This window comes from Thamnophis elegans, chromosome 14, assembly GCF_009769535.1.
Source record: "Thamnophis elegans isolate rThaEle1 chromosome 14, rThaEle1.pri, whole genome shotgun sequence".
Lineage (NCBI taxonomy): Eukaryota > Metazoa > Chordata > Lepidosauria > Squamata > Colubridae > Thamnophis > Thamnophis elegans.
In genome coordinates, this window is record NC_045554.1 from 28411038 (window position 1) to 28438736 (window position 27699).

The following is a 27699-nucleotide window of genomic DNA, read 5'->3' on the forward strand; positions in this document are numbered from 1 at the left end:
TATTTCTCACAGACAACCAAAGAAGGGTGTTCTCTATTGGTCTAATTATGTGATATTTTGCAGCTTGGGTTAATAATTGTGGAAGGTTGTTACAGTTTGTTGAGTAAGCTTCTACTGGTTGGATCCAGGGAGCTTGTTAAACCATAAATCAAGCCAGCCTTTGAAATGTGTAAGCGGGTTACTGTCAGTTGCACCAAAGGGAGAATCCTAACTCAATAGTTGCACCCAGCTTAAAAGGCAGTGACCCTTTTCAAACTTTATCCTTAATCAAGACCTCATATTAATTTATATTAATAAAAAAGGTTTGGTGTTACTTTAAGCTTTTCTTTTCTTACTTCATCAAAGTTAAGAGTAGAGTTTTTCCTCCTTATCTGGCTCACGGGTGTCCAACCTTGGCCATTTTAAGACTTGTGGACTTGTGGACTCCAGCATGGGTGGCTGGAGAATTCTGGGATCTGGGGACTTCAATTGTGGGAATTCTCCCAGAATTGAAGTCCAACAGGTTTTACAAGTTGCCAAGATTGGCCACACCTAAATGAACTAAATCATAGCGATAGACTGAGGTCTGTCAATTTTATTGAAGAATCAAACATTGCTATTTTAATCAACGGCCTCCAGGGCATTTGGGGTGGGTTTGGGGTTTTTTTTTGGCTTCTGAAATTCTCTGGTTTGGTCTGTAACATCCACAAAAAGCTTGGCCATGTCTCCGCTAGCATGATGTTTATAAAGCACCAACATTCCTGGCCTCCTCTTCTCCCAGCGCAGACAGCCGGACCTTCAGGCCTAGGAAAGTATTCATCCTGCACTTTCACTGGGCACTAATCTGACAGCATCATCTACCGTCTATCTGCCGCCAGATCTTTCGGCTCATCTCCCTTGGCTAGTTTTGACCTCCAGTCTTCAACCTGGATCAAGAGCACGATGTCCCCAGGCGCATGATTTTGATGAGCATATTAACGCTGTTGTTCTTAATAGCCTCCCGGCAGGCGGCAATCACTTGCATTTTGTGTTTGCCAACTGGAGAAAGAAAGAAAACAACCGAAGAGTTAGCAGAGTCTGTTCTTTTCCAAGAATGCAAATGAACTCTTTTACAGTCCAGGAGGGGAAGTGTTTTTCTCCCTCCCATCCCCAACCCAAATCGGCTGAGGTCTGAGAAGGGGACAGTGTAGGACACAGCTATTATTGTTGCTCACTGTTTACGTTATTTTGAATTCCCTCAGGAGGCAAAAGGGCCGTCCGTGGCCCATTTTTTTAAATTTGTAGGAAAGGCACGCTAGCAGTCATGTGCCAGCATCTCCTAGCCCAGCGGTCTTAAAGAGGAGACTCGAGGGCTCTCTGGAAACTGCGAGAGGGAAACAAATTGGGGATGAGGCTGGAATTTATACAAAATGAAACCTCGAGGAAGGAAAACGGCCACCCTTTTTCCAGATGGGATTAAAGTAAGGGGGGGGGGGGAAACCCAGCACCTTCTCCATATGTCTCTGCATTTCGTTAAATGTTCTAACGAAGCACATAAAAGTAAACAAGATTCTTTTGGTATAGAGAGACCTCCCGTTTCAATAATTTTGGAGAAAGGGTGGATCAAAACTATTTGCCACTTTGGGAGCCCTGCTTTTTTATTTCCTGCACAGAGAAGGAAGGCTTGAGTTCTGCTGAGCTGCAAATCGGGGGCCAAAGTAATCTAGATCAGGGTTTCTCAAATTTAAGATGTGTGGATTTCAACTTCCAGAATCTCCTAACCAGCCTTGATAGTATAGTTAAAGGCCTTGGTTACATTGGTTACAACCTTGGTAACTTTAAGGTGTGTGGGCTTCAACTCTTGGAATCCTCCAGCCAGCCGTGCTGGGGGATTCCGAGAGTTGAAGCCCACACAAATAGCTACGGTTGACAAAAAAAACAGATTAGATTGCGGTTAATAGCATGTAATATGAATGCTAATTAAGGCCTTTCTTGATAATATAATTCCCCAACTGTCTCTTGTCAAGTGTCACTTTTTAAAAAGCCCATTTCCTACCAGTGACAGTTTGTGGGTCTCAACCTTCCTAATGTCACGACCCTTTAATATAGTTCCTCATGTTGTGGTGATCCCCAACCATAAAATTATTTTGTTTTCCGTATTTTTTCAAAAATATGTGTTTTCCGATGGTCTTAGGCGACCCCTGTGAAAGGGTCGTTTGACTCCCAAAAGGGCCGCGACCCACAGGTTGAGAACCGCTGTCCTAGAGTGTTGTTGTGCCTTAGAAGAAAAGCTCATGCTTTCCAAAATACTACTTTTTGGAATATTACCAATTGCATATTCATGTAACTGTTTCCAAAAGCAGAGCAATGGTTTTATTGATGGCTTTCGGCTTGATCCCCTTTTTCCCCCTTCGGTTATAAATAATATGAACTGCCATTGCATCTTTATTCCCCCCGTTACAATTCAATAACCTAGGAAGCACCTCCTCCCACGGGATCTTTGATGTCCTCTGATCTTGGTGGTTTTCTTGCAGCACACTGATGATGTTACCTAGTTTGGTAATGAAACGTCTGCAAGAAAACAACCAAGCTCAGAGAGCACCAAGGACTCCATACTTCGACCTTGAGCTACAAGTTTTCTTCTGTTGGAATATGGTGATCTGTAGAGTCCTCGGTACTTTCTGACCTTGGTGGTTTGCTTGATCATGTTTTACGACCCAATTGGGCCACATCATCGATGCATTGATTGGGCACTGAAGAGGTTACACAACTGGGTCATGAAATGCCTACAGGAGATCAGCCAAGCTCAGAGCAGCAGCAAGGATTCCATAGTGAGCTACAAATGTTCTTTCATTTGTACATCCTCTTATGTTTAAGCAAGTGAGTTCAGCTCTCCAAACAACTACATACCGTATTTTTCGGAGTATAAAACGCACCATGGTTTTGAAGAGGCAAAACAAAAAGTAGGTAGGTAGAGAGGGAGAGAAAGAGAAAGAAATACAATAGGTAGGTAGGGAGAGAGAGAGTAGTTAGGTAGGTAGGTAGATAAAGGGATAGAGAGAGAAATAGAGAGAAATACAGTAGGTAGGTAGGGGGAGAGAGAGTAGGTAGGTTGGTAGCTAGGGGGAGAGATAGAGAAAGAAAGATTTGAAAACCAGATCACAAGGAAAGTTTTCCTTGAGTTCAAATGCAGGCCTAGCTCCCCTTAAGTCCTCCAGCCGAATGTATAAATGTCAAGATTTTTAAAATCTAATTTAAAGATTTCCCTGCATTCAGCTGAACGCCTGCAGAAACTCAAGAATCCAAGCCCCCCATTCAAAATCCACGCCCATTTCTTTCCAGGTTAAAATTCACCTCAAGCACACACTTTTCTTTTCAAGCTTCTTTTCAAGTGACACATGTATACGAGAACTAATCCTACGGTTCCCTCCCTCAGAACCTACCTCGGAGATTTCCTGCTCGTTGGATGGCCTGATTTATGGCTTTGAGATTATTTAGAAACTCTGAGTGATTGGTGCAGCGAATCTTGTACTGAGACAATAAATCCTTGTTGAGGTCATACAGTTCATTATACCGTTTCTTCATGTTTTTCCTGCAAGGGTAAACAGAAATTAAAGAGTATAAAGCAAATAACCCTTGAAAGCTATTTAAGTTGTGGGGATCTGAGATGCAATGAATGCAAGACAAGCTTTCCTCAAACGGTGGCACAGTGGTTAGAGTGCAGTACTGCAGGCAACTTCTGCTGACTGCTAGCTGCTTGCAATTTGGCAGTTCGAATCTCACCAGGCTCAAGGCTGAAACAGGACAAAGCAGGTTGGGTTTGATTTAAATCGACTTGACAATTTAAATCTTGATTTAAATCCCTAGTAAAAAGGCTTGATTTAAATCAACTCCTTTAAATCATGATTCATAATTATTAAAATAAATCATAATTATGAAAGAGCAACAGTCATCTCTGTCTCGCAGTGGCTCCTCCTCTGACCGGCTGTTGACTCACTGAACAGTCCCAATATTGCAGAATATATACAGCCTCTTCATGCTACATAACTAAGCTCCATTTCAGGCTGAATAAACTAAATTACTAATGTAGCTTACATAGAAAACTATCTTTAGATTTTTACCCCAACAGCATTTTATTGAAATAAATTTCATTTAAAAAAAATCAATGTTAATTTTAAAAAATCTGATTAAAAAAAAAAACGCCCATCGATTTTTATCCACCCTGGGGTGAAGGCCTCTTCTGCGTGTTTCCAACCGATACGCTCCTGAGCTTTCCTTTGCCAGTGGGCCCCGCAATACCTGCTGATCGACCAGTGTTCTTCTATCAGTCTATTTTTCGATCGATCGGTGTCACTCACTCACCAGTCTCCCATCAGGCGGGAATCTTCTGCTCGAACCAGCATGCTGCGGATGGAGTTGGACCTGTCAGCCATGTTGGCTGTGAGCTTCTGACAAACTGTATGAGAACTGTCTACCTGTGGAGAAGAACCACCCACACCTTAATACGGGTAATAGGAGGGGGAAAGTTCGTTCTCCGAGCTGGTGGGTTGGTTTCCAAACGTTTCGTTACCAGGCTAGGTAACATCTTCAGTGGAGTTTAAGAGGATGTTGGTGTCATTTAAAAGGACTTCAGGTGTGGTGTGTCAACCTGCCACTATTCTGACCCAGCTCCTCAAACATGAGAAACCCTCTGAACTCAAAGATTTCTTTAATTAGGAGGGCCAACAGCCCAGAAAATTGTTTCTCTCTCACCGCAGGTTAACCAGTTTGTCTGGCAGGGAGAGGAATAGTTGTCTGCCATATCTATTCATCTCCGCCCCCTGCCTTTTATCCCCAGAGCTAAGATGGGACTTCGCTAGCAGCAGTGGCTCTTCCATCCCAAGGACCAGCCCATAGATTTCCACTGCTCTCCCCTCCTCTGCCTTCTGTGCATTCACACATCAGGCACTGGATTCAGTTGGTTCTCCTCTTCCTCATCATCCACCTCCAGACGTGGGGGCTGTTGACTCTCCATCTGAGGGCTGACAAACGGCCCAGGCTCTGCCTCTCTCTCTCTGCCTGCTCCATTCCCTCTTCCCCCTCGGAGCTCTCAGTTTGCCTTGATGCTGACCCTGACTCCCACGCCTCATTTGATTCTAGTGCTGGAGGGGTCAGCAGCCACACTCATGGGTTCATCGAAGCCTGGCACTCCACAAGCAATTCCATCCACAGACACGCTGACCCACAACCAGCCTACGAACCCCTCAAAATCCAAATCAACCGCACAGCCAACCAGAGACGGCACCAACCCTCGACCAACCCACACAATCCCCAATCCACCAATAGTTAACCTCCCAATGTCCCTGGCCTAATGTCATCTCCTTATCACAAGACTCTCACCGATGACTCACAGATGATCCATCACAAGACCCTCCCTTGACACACCCACACCTGAAGCCCTTATAAACAGAAGAACACTGACATCCCCTAAACTGTGAAGATGTTACCTAGCCTGGTAACGAAACCAACCCACAAGCTTCAAAGAACAAACCTTCACCCTCATCCTACACCTGAGCTACAGATATTTGCCACTATTGCACACCCCAAAAATATGTGTTTGCCAGACAAGACAATTAGATGTTTGCTTTCTGGGAAAAAGGAGGCTCTGCACTGCCTGTGATCCCTGAAGTCTTCGTGTTATGGAGCCACTTCCTTGGGGCAGACATTCAAAGTACCTCCTGGTCCAATACTTCCTTGAGATTTTAGGGTCCTGGGAGTCCACCGGTCACCACAGATGTCTGCTTGCAAAATCATTAGCGTTCCAAAACCTCACAGGTGGCTCATTCAGATTCAGACAAAGCAAGTAATTTGGTTGAGTGAATCTCCAGCCTAAAAGCAAAGCTGTTGACAATTCAATTCTCCTGTTGCACGTTTTGTCTGAAATGGAGCATTCAATTCCATCAGCAGAAAAGCAACGAGATGGCCTGAGATGCCATGAAAAGAGCCAATCTTTCCTAAGACAAAATAGTCTGATCGGCTGGAAGATAAATAATTAAGAGTCTGGTGCTGCTTTAGGAAAGTTCTAGATAGACCAGTTAGTGTCGTTCGCTATTTTAAAGCCCTTGAAGAGCACCTCTTGCTTGTGGACACCAAATCCATGGATTTCTTTAGCTCCTGCCCATTCCAATTTATTTAAGCATGTCAATCCATCACAATGAGATATCTCAGATATGGGGCTCTTGTTGCTTTCTGAGTTTTTTTAATTGCACGCAGATGTTTCACTGCCCAACTAGGCAACATCATCAATATGAGTGAATGTGTGGAGTTTTCTTCTTGTATAGTATATAAACATCTGGAAACCAGCAACTTCAGAGAGTATTAAGGACCCCACAGTTGTCGTTCTTGCCTTCTGCTCTGCACTCAGCACTCCACTCCCTTCTGGCACTAATGATGTTACCCTAGTTGGGTCATTAAACATCTGTAAGGAAACAACCAAGCTCAGAGAGCACCAAGGACCCCACAGTCCTTTCCCTCCTCCTCCTCCTCCTCCTCCACTTCAAAAACCCCATTCCCTTCCAGCACTGATAATGTTACCTAGTTGGGTCATCAAATGTCTATAAGAAAACAACTAAGCTCAGAGAGCCCCAAGGAACCCACAATTCAAACTTGAGCTACAGATGTTCTCTTCTACTGGTATCCCAGATACGTTTAAGAATATTTGCTCACTTACCCCAACAAAAGCTTTGTGCACCTCATCAAAATACACAGGGAAGTCTGCTTCAACCTGTAAGTCCTCAATGGCCCAAAAGGAGGCCATTGATTGGATGATGTCACCAGCCAGATCAATGTTATCCGTGTTAATGGTGATCTAATAAGCAGAAGAAAAAACAATAACTCAGATTGGCCCCAGACACACTAATTACAATGGGAGAAGTTGATGCTTAAAGGAGCCTTATCACATCTGTGGTGGCGCAGAGGTTAGAGTGCAGTACTGCAGGCTACTTCTGCTGACTGCCGGCTGCCTGCAATTTGGCAGCTTGAATTTCAAGGTTGCCTCAAGGTTGACTCAGCCTTCTGTCCTTCCGAGGTGGGTCAAATGAGGGCCCAGATTGTTGGGGGCAAATAGGCTGACTCTGTAAACCGCTTAGAGAGGGCTGTAAAGCACTGTGAAGTGCTGTTGCTATTACTATCTGAAGCTAAACTAAGGTAGCCTAACTACTAACTGTGAGTGTGGAGGTTTCCTGAGGAAACTAACATGGAATAGCTTGCAGCAGCTCTGATGAGGGCTGATGAGAAACAGAGACTGTTCATTACTAATAACCACGCCATTAAGTGTGATGGAGAACACCCTCTTTACTCTAAAGGCCAGGCTTAAAATTGCCAAGGTTCGAGACCCTGCTCTGAGCAATCCCAAGAAGATACCACACCCATTTGCACTGATTCAGATGACTATGAGGGTACAGATAAACCTTCAAGTGGCTTCAACGAGGACCAGATGACTGCCAAGAATATAAATTCTCCCCAGCCATTCAGTCAGAACTGAAGAAGCTTCTTGGCTGAGAAGTGAAACATTTTCAAAGGGGGGGGGGGACCCAAGAACATCCAGTTGCCTTTTGGAAAAGCACCTTGGGAACAACCATGACCTGGGTGATTAAGAATCTCCATAGACACCCATACCTCCAAAGTATAGCAACACTTTAATCAAAAGGAATGGCAATGCTTTGCAAACCCATAAGTACCTGCATTCATTTGTCATTTATGACAAATCAGTCTTCACAAATGAAAGCTGCCATCTTGGAGGGAAACTTTTCACGGCTGCTCCCCCTGGATAAATTCTGGTTCCCTCAAGGAGACCGGGGAAGGACTTATTTCCCAGGCTAATTGCAACATAGCAATAGCACTTAGACTTATATACCACTTCATAGTGCTTTACAACCCTCTGTAAGCATGTTGTCCCCAACAATCTGGGTCCTCATTTTACCCACCTTGGAAGGACGGAAGGCTGAGTTAGGATTGAACTAGTGGCAGTGGGAAGAGTTAGCCTGCAATACTGCATTCTAACCACTGGGAAAGAAGGAAGGAAGGAAGGAAGGAAGGAAGGAAGGAAGGAAGGAAGGAAGGAAGGAAGGAAGGAAGGGAGGGAGGGAAGGAAGGAAGCAATAGCAATAACAATCGCAATAACAATAGCAATAACAATAGCACTTAGACTTATATACCGCTTCACAGTGCTTTACAGCCCTCTCTAATCGATTTACAGAGTCAGGCTGAGTCAACCTTAATCCTGGTGGGATTCGAACTGCCAAATTGCAGTGCAGCAGAAGTAGCCTGCAGGACTGCACTCTAACCACTGTGCTCTTAAATGAGACATAAATGAGACAAGCACGAGAGTACCTCTCCACTGGAACTCATTCGGATGCCCAGCTGTCCCGTGTCACGCAGGGAGGTGAAGCAGACCTCCAGCGACTCGTTCTGCATCTCCACATCCTCAGGTAGCAGGAAATTTTGTTTTATCCACACGACACCCTTGAAGTGTAAATCCACAGGGGGTGAGTTTTGAGAACAAGAGTGGGAGGGAAACAAATGGCAATGCCCTGATGGGTTTCTGGGGATTTGCAGCTGATGCCCCAGACATGTAAGAGACACACCTGCAGTTATCAAGAAGTCTCAGGAATAAGAAGACGCTACAAGTAGTCCTCAATTTAGGACCATTTGTTTAGTCACTGTTCAGGTACCATGGCACTGACAAGTGACTTATGACCTTTTTTCACACTTTTGACTGTTGCAGCATCCCCGTGGTCACGTGATCAAAATTCAGACACTTGGCAAGTGACTCACATTTATGACGGTTTGCAATGACGTATCAATATGTGCCGGGGGTCATATGATTCTCTTTTGCAACCTTCTGCTAAGCAAAGTCAATAGGGAAGCCCAATTCACTCAACAACCATTTTAATAACTTAACCACTGCAGTGATTCACTTAACAACTGTGGCAAAAAAAGGGTGTAACAAGAAGCAGAATTCACTTAACGAATGTCTCACCTGGCAACAGCAATTCTGGGTTCAATCGTAGTTGTAAGTCAAGGATAACCTGTATCTACTGCTTTCTTTTACCATCTTTAGATTCAAAATTGGCTCACCTCCATTCTGCCTTAGATCCTTCTCCTTAGTCCTGTGTGTCTCTTTCTCCCCCCTTCAGCCTTCCTGTTACCAACCATAAGCTAAAAGTCTTGCTTAGCAATCAGTAGAAGCATCTATCAATTATCTGCAATAGCTCTTGGTTAATGGAGGCACCAGGCACATCCTTGTAGCCATTACCTTAGAAAGCAAGTATTAAACACTACATTGCTGAATTGAATTACTATACTAAAGCATATTAAAAAGCAGAGACATCACCCTGCCAACAAAAGTGCGTATTGTCAAGGCGATGGTTTTCCCAGTTGCAATGGATGGCTGTGAAAGTTGGACCATAAGAAAGGCTGAGCGCTAAAGAATGGAGGCCTTTGAACTCTGGTGCTGGAGAAGACTCCTGTGAGTCCCTTGGACTGCAAGGTGATCCAACCGGTCAGTCCTGGAGATCAACCCTGACTGCTCTTTAGAAGGCCAGATCCTGAAGAGGAAACTCAAAGACTTTGGCCACCTAATGAGAAGGAAGAAGAAGAGGCTGGAGAAGAGCCTCATGCTGGGAAAGATGGAGGGCAAAAGAAGAAGAACGGAACGACAGAAAATGAGATGGCTGGATGGAGTCACTGAAGCAGTAGGTGTGAGCTTAAATGGACTCCAGAGGATGGTAGAGGACAGGAAGGCCTGGAGGAACATTGTCCATTGGGCCGCAATGGGTCGGACATGACTTCACAACTAAGAACAACAACAAAAGCGTTTACAACAACCCAGCTGGGGGAAAAAGAAAGGAAGGAAGAAGACTTACCATCTGCACCTTCTCACCCAGAGTGAATTTTACAAAACTCAGAGGCCTGTTTGCAGAGTCCGGGCTGCAGAACGAATACATCGAGAAGTGAGGGAGCTGCCGGGATAGCTCGAAAACATGGAACTGTGTGCTGGGAAAGCATGACACAAAATCATCAAGGCGGCTGAAGAAATGGACTCGTAATCATTTACCTTCTCATCAAGGCCATCTAGGCAAACCTTGGTTCTTTCTATGATGCCCTGATCCTGACACTCGTTTCACATTCACATGGGGGGGAGGGGGAATGAATGCCGATGATCACCTCCATTTTGTTTTCTCCTTTTTTAGTGTTGCATCCCTCTTTATGCAATTATTGAAAATGTCTCTCATGCCCACACTGCCAGATAGCATAAGGATGTTAATCAAGTAATTTTTCTGGAATAACATCATGTTTCTGGGACTCTGAGCTCTTGTTTTAAAAGTTTCTGTATCTCATGAGTGAATTGTAGATGCTTAAAAGAACAAGAGATGAGTACATTCAAAGCCCAGGGACAGGTGGAGATTTTCAGATGCAAATGAGGGGATGTAGTTTCATTACTTCGCAGCCCCTTTATATACCTTCTCTTCCTGCTGCCTAAGAATTAGGAGTTATTCCAACTCACACAAATTCCCTAATATCCTGCATGCCTCATACTTCCTTCTACTGGCAAGACTGGGCTAAAAAAAATGCACACACGTGCAAAGGGAAAAACCACATGAAATATTTTATACCTCTGCATAGGCCGCTATTAAGTTCCAATTAGGTTCTCATTCAAAGGCAAGATTTGGAAGGAAACTACTGTTTTAATTGTGAAAGGGCTGTCAAATATATTTACCTGGATTCTCCAGAATTCAAAACTTTTTGGAAATGACAGATGGGGAAGACAAGGGGAAATGTGCTGAGCAGTCTCAACTGAAGTGACTGCACTCAAATTTAATTTTTATGCATAAACACACACACATATACATATATACATACATACATACATACATACATACATCTGTCATTTCCAAAATCTTTCAATTTCGGAGAATATATGATAATATATCATAATTATATCAGATAATACCAGATAATATATATCTGTGATGAGTGTATTTAACAGATGAACAGAGTTGGAAGGGACCGTATAGGTCATCTAGTCCAACCCCCTACCTAAGCAGGAGACCCTCCACCATTTCTGACAGATGGCAGTCCAGTCTCTTCTTGAAAATCTCAAGTGATAAAGCTCCCACAACTTCCGAAGGCCACTTCTGTTCCATGCGCTGATTGTTCTCAGTGTGTCAGAAAGTTCCTCCTTATGTCTAGATTGAATATCTCCTTGTTCAGTTTCCATCCATTTTTCTTAGTATCATGTTTCCCCAAAAATAAGACAGGGTCAACCCCCCCCCCCACTAAGTACTTGGCCTTATTTTCGGGGAGGTCTTATTATTTTTGGCGGCTGCTGTGTTGCAATATTATCCGGGGAGGTCTTATTTCCCAGGAAACAGGGTAATTCTTACTAGTGTAATATGAAGAATTTCCCTACAAGATCCTTCTGACCAAGTTCCAAACTACTACTAGATTCATTGTGAGCAAGGGAGATCCAAGAACTGACATAGAAGGAATATCCTGTAGCATAATTTAGCTGTCTGCATAGATACATTTATTTCCTTTACCATGAAAAGCCAAGTATGAATCTCAACCCATCTGCACCCCATGAATGGCCTGAAGATTCTAGCTCTGTAATATTTATAAAACAGCAAGTTTGGTATAGTGGTGAAGGCATCAGGTTACAAACCAGGAGACTGGGAATTCTAGACCTGCCTTAGGCACAAAGCCCTGTCAAATCACTTCCATGCCCAAATCTATTAGAACAAAAGCCTAGCCTATGCTAGAAAGGCAGGTTTGGTATAGTGGTGAAGGCATCAGGCTAAAAACCAGGAGACACTGAATTCTACCGTGCTTCCCCAAAAATAAGACCTCCCCGGATAATAAGCCCAATTGGGCTTTTGAGCACCTGTGCTAAAAACAAGCCCTCCCCCCCAAAAAAATATTGCAGCACAGCAGCAGGCATGAGGTGACCATGCTTGCTGCCTCCTGCACCTCAAAAATAATAAGACCTCCCTGAAAATAAGGCCAAGTGCTTATTTGGGAGGTCAAAAGAAGATAAGACCCTGTCTTATTTTCAGGGAAACACGGGTAGTCCTACCTTAGGCACAAAGTCGGCCCTAGAACCATGGGCCAGGCATTTTCTTTCAGCCCTAGGAAGGAGGCAATGGCAAACCACTTCTGAAAAACCTTGCCAAGAAAACAGCAGGGGCCTGTCCAGGCAGCCTCTGAGTCAGACATGATTGAACAGAAGAAAACAATAATCTATCCACCGATATACAGCATTTGTTCCTTCAAAACATTTTTAAAAAACTTGGCACTTGTTGACTCAAAAACTCGCCTGAGGCCTTATCCAATATGAGATATTTCTCTCTGTGTTTGGATTTTCCCGACTTCTCCCACATAATTGAGGGTCCCTGTTTCTCTAATACAAGCCCAAGAGCAAAAAGGCTTTTGAATCCATCAGAGGGGTTGGGGGGGGGAGGCAGTTGATGGTAAACTTGCCCAGCCCTCACCTCTTCTTGCATCCAACAAGGGCTTTGATGTTCAGCTCCACCGGGATGTCTTTCGGGGGGCAGAGAGGGATTTTTATGTTGCTCGAGAGGTTCTGAGGAGTGGGGTGGATCACGTGGCTCTCGTTTTCAAAGATGCCTTCGGCGAAAATCAGCACCGCTCGGATAATCGTTTCTTAAAACGAAAACAAAGACATTCCCTCTTTGTCGGTTTTAAAGGTTCTAACAGATGTAGGTAAGATGGGATGGGATGGGTACGTAAGATGGGATGTGGTGGCTCAGTGACTAAAATGCTGAGCTTGTCGATCAGAAAGGTCGGCAGTTCGAATCCCTAGCACTGTGTAACGGAGTGAGCTCCTGTTACTTATCCCAGCTTCTGCCAACCTAACAGTTCGAAAGCACGTAAAAATGCAAGTAGAAAAATAGGGACCACCTTTGGTGGGAAGATAGCAGGGTTCCATGTGCCTTTGGCATTTAGTCATGCTGGCCACATGACCACAGAGATGTCTTTGGACAGCGCTGGCTCTTCAGCTTGGAAACGGAGATGAGCACCACCCCCTAGAGTCGGGAATGACTAGCACATATCTGCGAGGGGAACCTTTATCTTAACAGAGGTAATCCTCGAGCTACGACCATTATGGAGCTTGCTCATTACAGTTCCGTGCCCTGGCAGTCATTAAGCGAGATTAAGAATACTAGGATATTTATTCAGTTTCAAAGCTATTCTCCAGGATAGAAAAGAAGTCAAAATTATCACTGCTGCCATCACCAAAAGCAACCAACCAGATATTTCCCTTGTGGCCTCAAGTTTACTATGAACATAGAACATAGAATCATAGGGCTGGACAGGACCTCAGAGGTCTTCTAGTCCCTAATCCAGGAAAGAGACCTCATACCATCCAGGTCAAATGGTTGTCCAGTCTCTCCTTGAACACCTACAGTGATGAAGCACCCACAATTTCAAGAGGTCAGCTGTTCCACTAATTAATTGTTCTCAGGTTGGATCTCATCCTTTCAAGCGTTCATCATACGATTTTGCCTCCAAACTTTTTATCATCTTTGTTGCTCTTCTGCCCACACTTTCTAGGGTCTCAGACCCCATGGACCTACTCAGGTTAATATCTTGCCTTTAGATGCTAAATTTTAAGGGTCAGCTATTCTCCATGCATAACAACTGTCAACTCTGAAGCTAGCCTGGCTGAGGCCATCTTTGAGGATTCATCGTTGCCATAATGGAGATGTAGGATAGGGAGGGGGGAGTAGAAATACCTGGGATTTTGTAGCCAAAATAAAATAATTTCCTCTGGGAACCAAGGACGTTCCAACAGGTAGCTGAAGAGAGGAGTGAAGCTAAAAGCGCCTTGATTGGACCATGTGATGGATTGTTTGGGGGGAAAGGGGAAAAACATTTACTGTATTTTTCAGAGTATAAGACGCACCAAGATTTTGAAGAGGCAAATGAAAAAGTTTTTGCACTGCACATCTTCCAAAAATGGCCCCCTTTTCGCACAAATGGGCCCAGTTTTCATCAAAAAAGGGCATGCATAGCCTTTAGGAGGCTTATAGAGTACTCCTGGGGGGCTGGGACAAAAACAGACAAAAAACAGCCCGTTTTTTGCTCGTTTTTGCCCTCCCCAGCCCCCAGGAGCACTCTGGAAGCCTCCTAAAGGCTATGCATGGCCATTTTGGTGAAGGGGGCGGGGTTTTGGGAGGCCAAAAATGCTGTATTCAATGTATAAGACACACCCAGATTTCAGCCTCTTTTTTGAACGAAAAAGGTGCATCTTATACTCCGAAAAATATGGTACTTTTAATTAGGTGAAAACCGCAGGAACATTTAAGAGTCGGTTTTCACCAGCCTATGATATATCCAAATAAAACTATTTTTGAGGAACCTACCTGCCTTGGAGTTCTGCTTGCTATGGGAGTATTACTTGCAACCCTGACAACAACCCCATAATAGATGTGTTCCTCTGGCCCAGAGAGATGCTCAGATTCTTAAGATCAGGCCGAAAGATCAGTGAAAGGTGCAAATGTCTGAGTCAGATCAAACAAGCATCTTCCTCAGGTGCTCACAGCGAAGAAATTATACATATGTACTGAGCCTGTACCAACAAAATTTGGCTGCTAATTCCGACTTACCATTGGATGTGGATATGCAGAGTTCTACATGAGCAGATTCGGTTTCCGATCCCAGATTGACGGACAACGCAGTCTGGAGCTGTGTGTTTGCCGGGATCACACCCCTTTGCCCATCCATCTCATTTACCTGAGTGTTCAGTTCCACCTGCTTTAAAACAAAATGCAGGCCTTATTCGAAATGTTGGACAATGTATAGAAATACATACAATCGGCTCTACAACAGGTAGTCCTCGACCTTCAACAGTTCATTGAGTGACCGTTCAAAGTTACAACAGCACTGATAAAAGTGACTCATTGTTCTGACCGAGGCTTCCCAAGAGCATGAAGTCCCGACAAAAAACCCTTTTATTAATTTGCTGTGAATTCTGCTCGTTCACATCCAGCAAAGTCTTTCAAGGGAGGATTTACAGTAGCAGACCTCATCTGGCTTGGAGAGCTGCCAGGCAGATATCTGCAAAACTTGGCAAAGGATTTTGGAGAGCCACGAACCAATGAAGCGAACTAATTGTCTCCTGCAAACTACACTCCCCTTTTGCTCCTCTTTTATTTCCTCTGGGAGGGGCCATTCATCGTCCACCTGTGGCCTTACTCCCAAGTCAACCCGTTCTTTAGCTGTTCCCTTTGTCTGGCAACTCTGCGCATGTGCACACTGAGAACAGGCTCCAGCAGTTCATCTGCCTCACTGAGATCTGACTCTGAAGGCAGCTGATAACTGGCATAAGGCTCTGGCCCCCTCTCTGCCTACGACACAGAGCCCTCATCAGAGCCTTCCCCAGACTCCAGGACTGGCCCAGGTTCTTTCCCAACCTCCTCACTCTCCGAATCTGTGGCCAACTCTGCTAGCTGCTGCCAGGCCACAACACTCATGACTATTTTTCACATTTACAATCTTTGTGGCAACCCCATGATCATGTGATCAAAATTCAGACGCTTGGCAAATGGTTCATATTTATGACCATTGCTTTGTCCCAGCATCCCCCTTTGCGACCTTCTGACAAGCAAAGTCAATGGGAAGCCAGATTTATTTAACAATCCTGTTACTAACTTATTTATTGCTGTAATTCGCTTAACATCTGTGGCAAGAAAGGTCATAAAACTGGGGCAAAGCTCACTTGACAAACGTTTTACTGAACCCCAAAAAGGTTGGGCTCAATTGTGGTTGTAAGTCAAGGACTACCTGTAATTGCAATAGCTTTGCCATTAGCACTGATAAAACATGTTTATACTTTGCTTTCACAGAGACAGGAAGCTCCCAAACCGGCCCAAATGTTACCTACCGAAGACACCCAAATTTCTTATGACATAATGCCAATTGCTCCTCTCTGTCAACATTCCAAATTTACGAAGAGAGGAAAATTTTATTTCTGCTGTTGTTGTTGTTCAATCATCATTCTTCATCAGCAAAATAGAATATGGACAAAATAAAGTAAGAAGTAGAGTTTTCTTTAATTCCTGAACTTCTAGTGTCCAACTGCTGAAGTTGTACTTGCTTGCTTTCCTACAGGCCAAGATCGGTTCTAGATTTTCCATCTTCACATAAATTACCTTTGAATTTTCTTCATAGTTTCGTAACTCAAGGAGCAAGTTCTGCTTCTTCTGACTAAGCCCTCGAATCAGATCTTGCTCCACACTTGTGTCCATCAGCCTTCCTTTCATCTCTTGAGTCCCTGGCAGGTACCCTCGCACTGTATAGAAACAAAGACAAGAAGTGTGTTAAGTCTCCTCTTGAAGTTCTTGATGGAGAAAAGCTGTCATTGGACACACAGCAGTGGTTCATAAATAAGGGAGAAGAAATGGACCATGTATTTAGTCTGACCTAAGCACAGATTAATAAAAATTTGTAGGATAAACCTGTTCAATCGAAACCAACAAAAGGAAAATGGTTGCAGGAACTGGGCATGGCTAGTCTAGTGAAGAGAAGGATCAGGGGAGACATGATAGCAATCTTCCAATATTTGAGGGGCTGCCACAGAGAGGATGGGGTCAAGCTATTATCCAAAGCACCTGAAGGCCAGACAAGGAATAATGGATGGAAACTGACCAAGGAGAGATTCAACCTGGAAATAAGGTGGAATTTGATGACATTGAAAACAATCAATCAATAGAACAGAAGTTGCCTTCAGAGGTTGTGGGAGCTTCATCACTGGAGGCTTTCAAGAAGAGATTGGATTGCCATCTGTCAGAAATGCTGTAGGGTCTCCTGCTTGGGCCAGGGGTTGGACTAGATGACCTACAAAGTCCCTTCCAACTCCATTAATCTGAGAGCTAATCTGAGATTAAAAGGGCATCTCTACAGTTTGACATCCAGCTTGTTATTCATCCTGCTGAAGTTCCACAAAAACTCTTCCAATATATAATAAACAATTGTCCGCACCCACACGCACAAACAGAAATACCCCAATTAAAAGAAAAGTCAATTATAGGTAGTCCTCAACTTACAATCGTTTGCTTAGTGACCATTTCAACATCACTGAAAAAGTGACTAATGACCCTTTTTCAGACTTAACAACTGTTGTAGTATCCCCGTGATCACATTATTATCACATTATTCAGACGCTTGGCAAGTGGCATATATTTATGACTTTCTCATGATGGGGAAGCTGGATTCACTTAACAGCTGTGTTAACTAACTTAACAAGTGCAGTGACTCACCTAAGAACTGAAATGAGCAAGGTTCAAACATGGGGCAAAACTCACCTAGCCAATGTCTCTCTTTTGGGCTCAATTGTGGTCATTAAGGTGAGGACTACCTGTACCCTCAACTAAATAAAGTGCCTTATTCCAAACACTTGCCTACTTCAGCACATTGGGATGCAGCCAGAAAACATTATCTGAATTCAGGGCTGAGTGAAGTCCCTTGGCTAAGAGCGCCAAGGAAAGCTACCAGCCGCCGAGCTCCCCCATCACCACGGTGCCTCTTGAATATGAGAATGCAGCCCTGGGAAGGAAAGCAGGACCCACGAGGACGGAGAGGCGTCCAGGGATGAGATTCAGCCGGTTTGGACTGGTTTGGGCAAACCGGATGTTAATTTTAATCTGGTTTGCCGAACCCGTAATTACAAGAACCGGCTAATGCCGCCCACCCCACTCCTCTCCTCCCGAGAGTCTTCACGGAGCCCATTCATCATGCCAGGAAAGTGCAGGGCCCAGGTGGAGGCTCTGGGAGGGCGAAAAACGAGCCTACTGGAAGTACCGGAAGCCTGGAAACAGGCCTGGGGAGGCTGTTTTTGCCCTCCCGGAGGCTTGAGAAAGGCCTCCACAGCCTGGGGAGGGTGATGCACGCACCCCTTCTGCTGCCGTGGTGCAGGAAGCCAACTAGGCCACGCCCACCCAGCAACTGGGCAGAAAACTGGTTGCTAAAATTTTTCAATCCCACCTCAGCAGACGGCCCCCAAAAGTAGAACCCGGGTCTTTTTCTCTCTCTTTTCTCTCTTTCTTTCTCCTTCTCTCTCTCTTTCTCGCTCATACAAACACCCACCACATGCTTGTCTTTGGTAGGGCTTGAGAGATCAGGTTTGTTCTTAGAGCAGCAGAACATTCTGCTTCAGAACAGCCACTCACATTGTTCCCACTCCTTGTAAATGAAAAAAGCCTTGAAATTTGCAAAGGCGTTTTTACCTTCACCTTCAACCGAGCAGCAGATTAATTGTGTACTTCCATCCATCCTGTAGTCTCCCTGCACAATTCCCGCGATGGAAGAAGCAAAGTTGTCCTTGAAAATGACTTCTCCAGTTCGATCATTGCGCACGTCAATCTGCAACACAGATATTCCCCGGAAGGCATTCAAAGATGGAAAGACCAAAGATCAATTTTTTTAAAATTAAATGAATATACATTTTATGTAAAATCTTCTAAGTCAAATCAAGATGTTAGAAATTCAGAACAACCCCTAGTTTACAATCTAATCCTTCTTTTTCCTTCTGTATATTTAGTTCCATAGAGGGACGCAGTGGCTCAATGGCTAGGACACTGAGCTTGTCGATCAGAAAGGTCGGCAGTTTGGCGGTTCGAATCCCTGGTGCCGCGTAACGGAGTGAGCTCCCATTACTTGTCCCAGCTTCTGCCAACCTAGCAGTTCGAAAGCACGTAAAAAATGTGAGTAGAAAAATAAGAACCACCTTTGGTGGGAAGGTAACAGCGTTCTGTGCACCTTTGGCATTTTGTCATGCCGGCCACATGACCACGGAGACATCTTCAGACAGCGCTGGCTCTTCCGCTTTGAAACGGAAATGAGCACCACCCCCAAGAGTCAGGAACAACTAGCAGAAATGTCCAAGGGGAACCTTTACCTATTTAGTTCCATTGCAGTTATTCCATGATCTTCAAGCACACACAAAGCAATTTTAAGAAAATAGCCAAACTAAACACTGGCTCTTCATATCTGTCTAATAATGTTCATTTGGTCTGCTGGCAGCCATTGATTTCTTCCAACAATGCTAGCAGAAATCTAAACCAGGCCAACAAGTTAATCTTTAGGATAGAAGCAGGGAAGAAGGTGAAATATAACCTTCTTTATACTTACCTTCCCATTGGACCAGCCAGTTATCAATTCACAGACGCCGTCGGAATTAATATCAAAAGCATCAATGCACATCGCCTGATTTTTAGACTGAGGGGGAAAAAAATGAATCTATGAGTAGCAAGCAGGTCACCCTAATCTTTTCCCACATCTAGTGGAGATATACTGATGCAAGAAAGCAGTCAAGATGATGAACAGCTATGACTCTAAATTCACTCTTGACTCTAAGGTCAAAGAACATGTCCTTGTAACAGTAATAATGAAAGACGTTGGACATATGAAAAGGCGGCTTTTATTTTCCCTGAATAGATGAAGTTTTTGTCCCAAAGGGAGAACAGATTAACAGAGTTGGAAGGGACCTTATAGGACATTTACTCCAACCCCCCGCTCAAGCAGGAGACCCTACAGCATTTCTGACAAATGGCAGCCCCATCTCTTCTTGAAAGTATCAAGTGATGAAGCTCCCACAACTTCCGAGGGTAACTTCTGTTTCATTTATTGATTGTTCTCACTGTCAGAAAGTCCCTCCTTATTTCTAGGTTGAATCTTTCCTATATCACCTGAGTTGGATCTTCAACTTCTTTCTAGCTCTCAGTTACGTGTCTGTCAAGACTTCAAAATTCTCAACAAAGCAAGTTTAGAATCTCACCTACAACAAGACAATGGCTAGAGTGATACAGGAGAAGAGTAAATTGAGCCTGAAGGTGGGGTTAAACATATCATCAGTCTGGTGTCAGACCTGGAAGCCATCGGGCCTTCAGGCCTGCCACATTTTCTACTGTGGGAAAATGGGAGGGGGATTATATGGAGTAGGGGAGATATATATATATAGTCAAAATAACATTCCTTTCTCAGAGAGCCAAGGACATTTTGGCTTGCACCCAGAGGGTTGTGACTGGGAGGCATCTCCAGTTGGGATGGTGCCTGGTTGGACCATGTGACGGACATGTGGGTGCTGGGAAGGGACTTGGACTTTCACTTGAGTGGGGGAAACCTGGAAACTTTCAGATTTGGGTTTTCCCAGATGTGCCAATATGTCAACTCTAATAAAATGGAACGTTGAGGAAACTCAAGCCTCAAAGTCTTCTTTTGCTGGGGGTGTTACTTGGATCCCTGACATCTGGAGTCATTGTGTTCCCACAAGAAACCCAAGTCCAGCCCACCCCCATGAATTCCGATAACCCTTATCTAGCACCAATTTAGCTTTGACTGTTAATTGACCAGATTCTTGGGTATAGGTAGCATCAATAAACCTTTCTGTAGGAGAGGGCCAAGCTACGTCTGAAGGAGGAGTCAAACGCGTCATCAGACTTGAGTCCCTTCAAGCCCACAAGAGATCTAAGTCCGGCCTTCCTTGAATTCCATTGACTCTTATCTATTGCCAATTTCTTTGACTGTTAGTAGTTCAGATTTTCGTAGAGAGCTTTAGCATACGATACAACCTATATATTAATTTGAACCGTCTGGACTCCTGGATTCCAGCACTTGACATTTACAGTGCTTTGAAATCAACATTCAGAAATGGTGATTGGGTAAACCTGACAGGTTTACCCAACAGATTTAACCAAGTCAGTTAAAGAGCAAGGGGCTACCTATGCATCAACGCAATGCCTGTTTAATGTTAATCTTGAATAAAACGTTGTGATGGATGAACTAAAAGATCCTTCCTAGTTCACACGTTCTAGGCCTCTGTGTATGTTTACATCACCCAATCAGAACTGGACAGCATCCAAACTGAATGGAAGAGGAGGAAGTGGAGAGAGAGAAGGAAAAGGAGAAGGAGGAGGAGAAGAACATCCATGTTGTGGCAGTACTAAAAAAGAAGATGGCATGTACAAACACGTGATGAAAGCCCTTGATGCACATAAAAACATAGGAGGGGACTTCAATTCCATGGTAGTGGCTGCCATCTGGATCTTTTTGACTGGAGATTTCCAGCAAAGTCAAATATACATTTCTCGATGCTGGATATTCCAGCTGTTCTGAAGTCTCCAATTTGATCATACTAACTTTAATTCTCCAGTAGCGTGCTGTCTGGTTATAAATGCCCACCGTGCCATTAGCAAGGGCATAGCCGAAGCGAGTGGGGCTCATCGACGTTAGGGCAGTGATGATCTGGAAAATGAAAGTAGGTAGGTAAACAACTGTTGTTGAACTAAATAATCAAGCCAACTATTTCTATGGAATAAAACTGCCTTTGGCTAAATCAGACCGATATTGGCAGTTTCGTGGCATTTTGAAATTAGCAGTTACAGTATTCATGCCCATTAAATTAAACCAGTCTCAATAAAACTCACCTTACCAGTATCAACACCTGCACTGGAAAGATTTGGCTAGTGCTGAATCCAGCTGTGATGTGGAAGGCTGAGATATGATTTATTCTATTTAATATTTTATTCGTTTGACATCATTCAGAAAACTTTACAAGGGCTCCAAATTGTTTTTTCCCCACTGCTTTCTTCCCTGTCTGATCTTACTCTCAAAACTCCATGGAAAGAGGGAGTAGGTGGATAGGGAAATAAGAATATTCCCTAATCATTTTTTGTTGGCACTAAAAGCCCTTAATCTGGAAGTAGCCGAAGTTTTTCTTCCACATTTTAAATTAGCAGGAAGTTACTGTACTGGAACCAGTGCAAGGGAGAACAGCTGAGTGGGAGCAGCCCAGAAGAGGGGTAATTTCTATAGGTGGTCTTGTTCTCCAGGAGTTGAAGGCCCATAACATCTCGGAAATGTCAAGTTCGCAGAGACCCTTTAAACTGCCTACCAAATATGTCTGTGGGAATGAGGTGCGAAAGCTTTTAGTAAGCTGTCCTTCTTTAAAAGAGAATATTTGTAGCTCAAGGTTGAACTATGGGGTCCTTGGTGCTCTCTGAGCTTGGTTTTCTTGCAGACATTTCATGACCCAGTTAGGTAACATCATCAGTGCTAGAAGGGAGTGGAGTTTGCAGGGAGAAGGAGGAGGAGGTAGTGTTGTCAGAGCTTGGTAGTTTTCTTGCAGGTGTTTCATTGCCAAGCTATTAACATCATCAGTGATCTTATCTAGTACACTGATGATGTCATCTAGTTTGGTAATGAAACATCTGCAAGAAAACCACCAAGCTCAGAAAGCACCAACTACCCCACCCCCTCCCTATGTTTCTTCCTTCCTTGCTCTTCTACTGGTCACCTCTACTAATTCAAATGCATGTGATGCACAGAGCAAGCAATATTTTTGGCCAACCTCTGTCATTAAACTCACATTGACCACAAGTTTTGTGACTGAGAATGAGGTAAAAAGTAAAAGTTGTAAGTAAAAAAGAAACTCGTTCAGCACTACAGACAATGTCCAAACAGAGACACAACCTCATTTCCTATTAACACACGGGGTTAAATATGTCATCAAGTACCATACCAACATTTCTTGAAACCTTTTTGAAAAAAGTGGAAAATATAGGAGGGTACAATTAGAGCATGTGGACGCCAAAAATTACATGCACCCAACCTGTTTCTAATTAGCTTTGGCACATAAGCACCCTTGACCGTGACTAAGGACGATGGGTGCTGTAATTCCAAGCAGCCATTTGAAGCAAACAGTTCTGCAAAAAAAAACAATTTCCCAGGAGGACTTTTACATGTCACTGAAGAGTTAGCACATCAACAAACCCTGAACAGAACCACTCTAAACAATGCTAGAGGTAATGGTTTCCTTTTCCAGTCATGTTCAATTGTAGGGAGTGATGCTCAGCTCCGTTTCTTAGCTGAGGCAGTGGTCATGTGGCCAGCATTACTATATGCTGAGGCACCCAGAATGCTGAAGTGGTACCTATTTATCTACTCGCATTTGCATGCTTTCGAACTGCTAGGTGGGCAGAGAGACAGAGAGACAGACAGAGGAATACAACTTCTTTGCAATAAGTGACTGTAGATAACAGGGTATGTAAGAAAAATCCATGAACCTGGGATTCAGCAGCTGCTGTGTGTCTTACAAAAGGAAAGCTAACTGCAATGGCAGGTGCCTCTCATTCCACTCAGATTAGCAATCTGAGGCTCCCAGCTTCTCACCACATTAGACTAAGTTAGCAACTGTGATCCAACCTAGAGAGGGAAAGCTACAGCTCTTCACATTTGGATCATTTCTCACTTGGATCTTTATGGGTGAATTGCAAAGGATGCCTGTGAAGATAGTCTGGCAAATTCTCCCATCCGAGGTAGAAATTCTGTAAAATTTATGTTTTACCAGCTCACTGAGGTATAAGGAGTCCTCCCCTCACAAGCACAATTGGGGCCAGAATTTTCTTTGTTAAGCAAGGCAGTGGTTAAGTTTGTTGTGCCTGATTTCGCCACCTATTTTTTTGCCACATTTGTGCCGTGAATCGCTAAAGTTGTTAAGTGACTCACACCATTGTTAAACGAATCCAGCTTCCCCACTTACTTTGCCTGTTGGAAGCTGACTGAAAAGGTCTCAAGTGGTGCTCGCATGATGCTGGGATGTTGCAACCATGGTAACTACGCGCCTGCTGCCAAACACCCCAATCACATGACTACGGGGAGGCTGCGATGGTCGCAAGCAGAGGGACAATTCACTTTTTTCCAGTGCCCTTGTAAAATTTAAAGTGTCACGGAACAAATGGCTGTATGCCAAGGGATACCTGTCTCCTTGTGCACACTGAACATGTCTCCAGACTCCCATTCTTATTTCTTGGGCCTTTTGCCAAGTCTGCCCCCAAAAGATCCAAGAGATAATCTTTCAAGAACAGGCATTTTGACTGCAGCTCAAAGAAACTCATCAACGCCCCATTATGTTCTTTCCAGCATTAAACAGAAAGCTTGTTTCCCATTTTTTTCTTCTACATATTTAATACTTTTTAGATACCTTCCTCTTTTTTTGCTGCGGATTTGTACAGAGGACTATTAGTACAGGCTGGTCCATCAATAAATAATGGGAGTCTTCTACCCTGCCAAGGACGCTGGACAGAAGCCATCTGGCCCTTCTCCAGCCATGCCTACAGACAAGGAATTCAAGTCTTCTTGCAGAGCCCCCTGAACATTTGGCCTGCTGCTGCCCAAACAGTCATTGTTGCTAAATGTTACGCTGGGTAGAAATGAGGACATGTTTTCCCCACCACGATACAGAGATGTTCTCTTGGAATTTTCCTAGCTGCTTTTAAAGTTGCTTTGGAGTTAAGCTATTTTATCCCACTTCCAAAAGCAGATTTTTCCCCCCATAGCAGACTTCTTGGATCACATAGAGCCCCCATCTTCATTCTAAGTGGTTTGTGGCAGAATCAGAACTGTTTAAATTCCTTTGTCATTACAAAATGATCTGTCTTGTTGTCTCTCTGTGTGTCTGTGTGTGTCTCTGTCTCTCTCTGTCTCTCTCTCTGTGTGTGTGTGTGTGTGTGTGTGTGTGTGTGTGTGTCTCCCTATAATATACTAGAATACAAAACAGAATTGGAATGGAGCTTGGAGGTCTAGTTCAACCCCCTGCTCAAGCAGGGGACTCTATTCATTTCAGGACAAATGCTTGTCCAGTCTCTTCTGAAAACTTCCAGTGATCGAGAACCTACAACCTTTGGAGTCAAGCTGTTTCACATTGCTCTCCTTGTCACCTTGAAATTGAAACTCAGAAAAGTTCTACATTGGATCTCTCCTTGATAAGCTTCCATCCTTACTTTCTGTCCTGCCCTCAGGTGCTTTGGAGCGTAGGTTGACTTCCTCTTCTCTGTGAGAGCTCAAGTACTAGAAGGCCTAGGACTTGTCACCCCCTAGTCCTTCTCTTCATTAGGCTAGACATACCTAGTTCCCTTAACTCTTCATCATATGGTTTAATCTTCAGTCCCCTAATCATGATTTAGCCTCCAAAAACCTTTATTATCTTTGTTGCTCTTCACTGTACTCTTTCTAAAATCTCAACATCTTTTCTCTCCCTTGGTGGCCAAAATTGGACACAGGATTTCACGTGTGGTCTCCCCAGCGGTACTAACATTTCGCATGGTCTTGGAACGACTTCACTGGCTTTTCCGGCAGCAACTTAAGTCTGAGGAACAGCATGCTGTCTGATCTATGAAGCCTGCAGAATATGAATATATTTTAGTGTCCCTAAACTTAGGATGCACAACCTGGAGCCCCAGGTTATACATAGCCCTTAACAGCCCCTTAGTGCAGCCCTCAGAGGCCCTCCAAAGTAGGTACCAAACTAAATCTGAATGCCAGAGAAAAAGGAAATGAATAATCACCCTGGCAATTATAATTCATCTCAATTAGCTTTAATTAAACTTAAATGCATTCAAGTTAAATCTGAGTTAAGGGTTGACCTGGCCCTGCCTTTCTTTGGAGTATGCTTCCCATCTTCCTATGGAAGGCCTAGCACAGCCCTCAACTCCCAAAATATTGAACTCTGTCGTTCTCCAACTTGTGATCACCAAGGTGTTTCCTGTTGCAGATGCTAAGACTGCTGCCCGGCAGGAGGTGGCAGGAGATTTGGGGTTGTCTAAAGGTGAAGGAAAGAGGGCAGCTGAGGAAGACAGCCGAGTCTGCTGCAAGGGTCTGTCTGCAAAGCACAGTTCAGGGGAGGCAGTGAGCAAGCAAGGACTCCAATGACTTTGCATAGCAAAAGGGAAAAGAAGGACTCTACAAGGCAGGGATGGAGAACAGGAGGAAAAGTGAATGAGAGGAAGACCAAAGGGATGATGGAACTGAAGGGAAGGGAAGGGTTTGGGCAGCTCTTGCTGTGAGGGTTTTCTGTATTATATCACCTTAGAAATTATCTTGGTTTCTGCCACCAAAGAGGGACTTTTAACAAAGTAGATTTCTATTGTTCATTTTTGACCCACTGGTGTCTTTTGAATTAATGAACCAAGGTCATTCAGAGCTGCAAGCCCTAAGGAGCTAATCCTCAATCTTTTTGAGCTCTAATAAGCTTTACCTTCTGGCCTCTAGTTCATGTCTCTGGTCAACATGGAGACAGCTGTGGCAAACCCAGGAGCTGCATTGCCCCTAATATAGCTAGCCTGACCTTGGTTCCGGGTCTGGGGTTAATGCTTTGAGGAGCAGGGCTGTGGAGCTCAGTTTTAATGGTAGTTTTCCGTCTGGACTGTCTTATTTATATTTTTAATTTCTTTTAATTATTCATTAGATTTTGTAAGCAGCCCAGAGTCCACTGGGGTGGGTGACTGCGGTAAATCTAAACATTAATAATGACTCATCACTAAAACAAGAGCATTCATTCTGTTCCACCTAGAACAGTGGTTCTCAACCTTCCCAATGCCGCGACCCTTTAATACAGTTCCTCATGTTGTGGTGACCCCCAACCATTTTTCTGCAGAAAAATTATTTTTTATATTGCACTCAATCAGGGCTCCTCCAACTACGGCCCCTGGGATGGATACGTGCAATGAACGGTTGTGTTGCTGCAGAGAGTCTCCCCCTTTGGGGTCTTTTGTGGGGGTCGGAGAGGGGCAGAAATTCCGACTTGGGGTTTGCTTCAGCCTCTTGGTGAGGGGCTTTGGGCAAAGGCCTGAGGAAAGCACTGCTGGTGGCGAAGAGCCGGAGGGCCTTGTTCCAGTGGGACTGCATCCTGGCCTGGAAATGGCTGACCCTCTCAGAACCACCATTTCTATATTCCCTTAATAGGACTACTCATTGTCACAATAGAGAAAGCAAACCCCAGGCATTTTTCTCCCTGGATTTTACTCTGCTCAGTTTGAAGTTGTTCTGTTTCCTCTGAAAATCTAAAGTGACAGGTAGCCCAAAACCTCTGTTGCTAAGTGAGGCAGTTGTTAAGTGAACATCGCCTCATTTTAAGACCTTTCTTGCCAGTTATTAAGCGAATGTCTGCAAAGATCGCAAAAGGGGATTATCACAGACACACACATATACACTGGGACACTGCAACTGTCATAAATATGAACCAGTTTCCAAGCATCTGAATTGTGATCACATGACCATGGGGGGCTGCAACAGTCGTGTGGAAAACGGTCCCTAAGTGCCATTGTAATTTTGAGCAGCCACTAAATGAATCACTGTAAGTTGAGGATTCCCTCGATTCCCGTTTCAGATTTCCTTTTGAATGAGGCTTAACAGACTGGCAGAAGGCAGAGAATCATCTAGAAAAGGCGACATCGATGTACTCCAGTGTATAATAATTTTTTTTTTACTGCTCTCATTATTATCTCTTTCTCCTGAATCCACTTCCCCACGTCTTTCATTTGGTCTTGAATAAAATTATTTGATTCATGTCCAATTTCTATTAACCAGTCAAAAGGAGTTCAGCTACCGGGGGGGCGGGGGGGGGGGGAGAGAACAGCATAGCAGGCCTAGAGGAAACTTTTGAATATGCTGAGTGATAAAATGAGGTTTTCATCTATTTGAAGACTGTTGTATGGTCAAAAAAATTCCAAAACGTTACATTTCTCTCATCCTTCTATCTAAATTGAATCACCACACTAAACTGAATAACCACATAATTTTAGTATTTAATTCCTCCCCACTTACCTCAGTCTCAGACATTTCCGCCACAATCTCGTCTTCTTTAAAAACCCTAATATCAAAATCCTCAGATCCAACGAGAAGCTA

The 27699-nt window shown here is 43.9% G+C and overlaps 1 protein-coding gene across 2 annotated transcripts in view; it reads right to left on the reverse strand.

Moving 5' to 3' along the window:
* Positions 1-556: 556 nt before the first annotated feature.
* Positions 557-27699, reverse strand: part of BBS2 (Bardet-Biedl syndrome 2) — a 41235-nt gene continuing 14092 nt past the window's right edge. Inside the window, exons 5-17 of one of the 2 annotated variants that reach the window (XM_032230661.1) lie at positions 27619-27696; positions 21157-21261; positions 19150-19236; positions 18246-18381; positions 16173-16312; positions 14628-14775; positions 12489-12660; positions 9864-9993; positions 8329-8460; positions 6668-6805; positions 4321-4433; positions 3402-3550; positions 557-1017 (exon numbers count right to left, since the gene is read on the reverse strand). In XM_032230661.1, coding sequence (XP_032086552.1) covers positions 911-1017; positions 3402-3550; positions 4321-4433; positions 6668-6805; positions 8329-8460; positions 9864-9993; positions 12489-12660; positions 14628-14775; positions 16173-16312; positions 18246-18381; positions 19150-19236; positions 21157-21261; positions 27619-27696 — 1635 coding nt within the window. In that variant the 3' untranslated portion in view covers positions 557-910. The remainder of the gene's footprint in view (positions 1018-3401; positions 3551-4320; positions 4434-6667; positions 6806-8328; positions 8461-9863; positions 9994-12488; positions 12661-14627; positions 14776-16172; positions 16313-18245; positions 18382-19149; positions 19237-21156; positions 21262-27618; positions 27697-27699) is intronic. The other variant, XM_032230662.1, reaches the window with a different exon arrangement.